Consider the following 3,804-nt stretch of genomic DNA (forward strand, 5'->3'; position numbering starts at 1 on the left):
TACATGGTGCTCTGTGTGGAATGTTCTGTTGACAGTGTTAGCAGCAGATGGTGGTTGGGGGATATCAGGACTAGTGTGTTAGTAGTTGATGTGGTTGGGGGATACAGGACTAGGTGTGTTAGTAGTTGATGTGGTTGGGGGATACCAGGACTAGGTGTGTTGTAGTTGATGTGTTGGGGGATTCGAGACTAGGTGTGTTAGTATTGATGCTTGTTTGGGGGATTACGGTAGGTGTGTTACGTAGTTGATGTGGTTGGGGGATACAGGCTAGGTGTGTTAGTAGTTGATGTGGTTGGGGGGATACAGGACTAGGTGTGGTTAGTATTGCTGTGGTTGGGGGATACGACTAGGTGTGTTGTAGTTGATGTGTTGGGGGATCACATAGGTGTGTTTAGTATTGATGTGGTTGGGGATACAGGAGGTTGTGTTAGTAAGTTGATGTGGATGTGGTTGGGGGATACAGGACTAGGTGTGTTAGTAGTTGATGTGGTTGGGGGATACAGGACTAGGTGTGTTAGTAGTTGATGTGGTTGGGGGATACAGGACTAGGTGTGTTAGTAGTTGATACAGGTGGTGGTCTTGGCACATGATGGAGAAAGTTAACTCTTAGTTTCTGCCTCATGATGTACCTGATATTTGGAGAAATTATTATTAGAGGATTCTATCTAGAGATTGAAAACTTTGAAGAAAGTTCAACTGACTTCGAGATAAAACAAAGAGTAAACAAAAGCACTGAGCTAAATGATGTGATGTGTTTGCGTGTAGCCTACCTGTGAACACTGCTCCATGGGTATGTCTCAGGTAAAGGTGGAGGTAAGTGTACCAGGGAAGGTGGGGGATGGTGTACCAATGACGACGGGTGTGCGTGTGCAGGCGAAGCGAGGTGTGTCGGTGGGTATAGGTGTGTGGATGGTGGGGTTTGGAGTGAAGATGGGGCTAGACGTGCCAGTGACAGGGATGATGGAAGATTGGAGTTGGGACTGGGCCTCAGAGACCACTGTAGTTTGGTAGGCACCACCGTCATGATGGGATGGGGCAGCTCCTGGCTGGTGTTGCATGGAACCGGAGCGGCCAGATGCAAGTTGTAGTCCACTCTCAGCTGTTGAGATAGAGTTGGACAGAGTAATGAAGTGTAGCATAGTAGTGTAGAGTATAGCAGTGTGGAGTACAGTAGTGTAGAGTATAGCAGTGTAGAGTATAGTAGTGTGGAGTATAGCAGTGTAGGGTATAGTAATGTAGAGTATAGTATAGTGGAGCACAGTAGAGTGGCGCAGAGTATAGCAGTGTACAGTATAGTAGTGTGGAGTATAGTGGTGTAGAGCAGAGTGTGGTAGTGTGGAGTAACGTAGAGTATGGYAGTGTATAGCAGAGTGTGKTAGTGTGGAGTATAGTCGTGTAGAGTRGAGTAGWGTGGAGTARYGTKGRGTAWWGTWGKGTATAGYAGWGTATAGYRGWGTAKAGTGGTGTATAGCAGAGTAWAGTAGTGTGGAGTATAGGGGTACATMGTAGAGTATAGTAGTGTAGAGTATAGTYGTGTAGAGTAGTGTAGAGTACAGTACAGTATAGCAGTGTAGAGTATAGTTGTGTACACAACTACTAATAACACTAACTCAACAGCACTCTGCATTAAATAACTCTATCACTACACTACTATACACCCTCAGTCACAACTACCTATACTATATACCACCTACTCACAACTACACTCACTTAATATACTCTACCTACCTATACTCCAATCACATACTCCACTGTATCAACTACTATCTACGTCACAACAATCATACTACTCACACACTACCTATTACCTAACACTACTACTACTATATCACACACTACATGCCTAGCACTACTACTCACACAATACTACTCTACTATTGCTTAACACATACATATCCACCTACTTCATACCTACTAAACACTACTCTGCAATTAATATACTCTCACACTATACTCCAATACTACTCGCTGTACTCTAACTCGTACACTACTACTCACTATACCCACACCACCACTACTTCTACTCTGATACTCTACACTCTAACTCTACCATGATATCTCTTACTACTTATACTCTACACACTACTTCTATACTTGCTCAACTAACTGCATCGTACTCCTACACTACTCAACAGCTGCGATACTGTACTCCCCAGCTACATCAACACTGCTAACTGTACCCATAGCAGAGACTTAACTCTATACCACTATGACTACACTCTTACACTACTATACTCCATACTACTACCTCCTTTCCTCAACACCACTCTGCACAATATACTCCACATTGCTCTCCCCACTAGCTATACTCCAACTACTATACTCGCACACTAGCTATACTCTCACCATCATACTCCGAGCGGACGAGACTCTACACTGTTATACCCAACACTATTTATACTCCCACCTACTATACTCCACACTCATACTCTCTACACTGTATACTCTCACTGACTTATACTCCAACACTCGTACCCACACTCGTATACTCTACACCACACTGTATACTCCACACTACTATTCTCACACTACGCTATACGTCCACACTAGCTATACTTCCACACTGCTATACTCACGACTTACTTATCAACTCGCTACACTGCTATACTCTACACTACTATACTCCACACTGCTATACTCCACACTGATATCTCCAATACTACTCCTCAACTGCTATACTCCACAACTGACAATACTAACTCTACACTCTATACTCCACACTAACTCCCACTACTTCTTTACTACTACTTCATGTATACTCACACTACTATACTCCAACACTATACTAACAATTCTCCATACTCTACACCAACTACCTATACTCTACACTACTATACTGTCTACACTACTATACTTACACTCTATACTCTAACACTGCTATACTTAACACCGTACTCCACACATATACTCTACACTACGATACTCTACACTGCTATACTCCACCTCATATCTACACTACTATCCTCTACACTACTATACCTCTACACTACTAACTCACCTGCTATAACTCCACACTGCTTACTCCACACTACTATACTCTACACTACTATACTCCACACTACTATCACACTCCACAGCTCTATACTCCACACTACCTATCTCTACCACACTATACTCTACACTACTATACACCCACACTGCTATACTCCACACGTGCTATACTCTACACTAATATACTCCACATACCTATACTTACACTGCTATACTCTACACTGCTGATACTCCACCACTGACTATACTCTACACTTACTATACTCTACCTAACGTAACTCCACACTGATACTCCACATGCTATATCTCCCACGCTATACTCTACACTATACCCCCACTGATACCCTCTACTACACTACATAACTCACACTAAGATAACTCTACACATACTATACTCCACACTACTATACTCTAGCACTACTATATCACATACTTACCAATAGCTATACTCCGACACTACTATCTCCCACACTGCATACTATCCACCACTACTTATACTCCACACTGCTATACTCTGCACTGCTATACTCCGCACCACTATACCTGCAACTACTATACTCCCGCCTACTATACTCTGTACTACTAATCCTTCCAATACTATAGCTCACGCACTACTTACTCTGCACTATATACTCTGCACACTTTATACTCTGCAAACTACTAATACCCACACTACTATACTCCACACTACTATACGCCGCACTACTATACTCTACACCACGATTGACTCACCTGCTATAACTCTACACTACTATACTCCACACTATTATACTCCACAAACTTTTGCTTAATACTCACATGTATAACTCTGTT

General features: G+C 42.7%; 1 protein-coding gene across 1 annotated transcript in view; it reads right to left on the reverse strand.

Annotated features, from left to right (window-relative positions):
- Window positions 1-3,804, reverse strand: part of LOC112069707 (uncharacterized) — an 11,946-nt gene that overhangs the window by 2,235 nt on the left and 5,907 nt on the right. Inside the window, exon 4 of the mRNA XM_024137085.2 lies at window positions 771-1,099. Coding sequence (XP_023992853.2) covers window positions 771-1,099 — 329 coding nt within the window. The remainder of the gene's footprint in view (window positions 1-770; window positions 1,100-3,804) is intronic.

Source organism: Salvelinus sp. IW2-2015, unplaced genomic scaffold (genome assembly GCF_002910315.2).
Source record: "Salvelinus sp. IW2-2015 unplaced genomic scaffold, ASM291031v2 Un_scaffold1085, whole genome shotgun sequence".
In the NCBI taxonomy this organism is placed as follows: Eukaryota; Metazoa; Chordata; class Actinopteri; order Salmoniformes; family Salmonidae; genus Salvelinus; species Salvelinus sp. IW2-2015.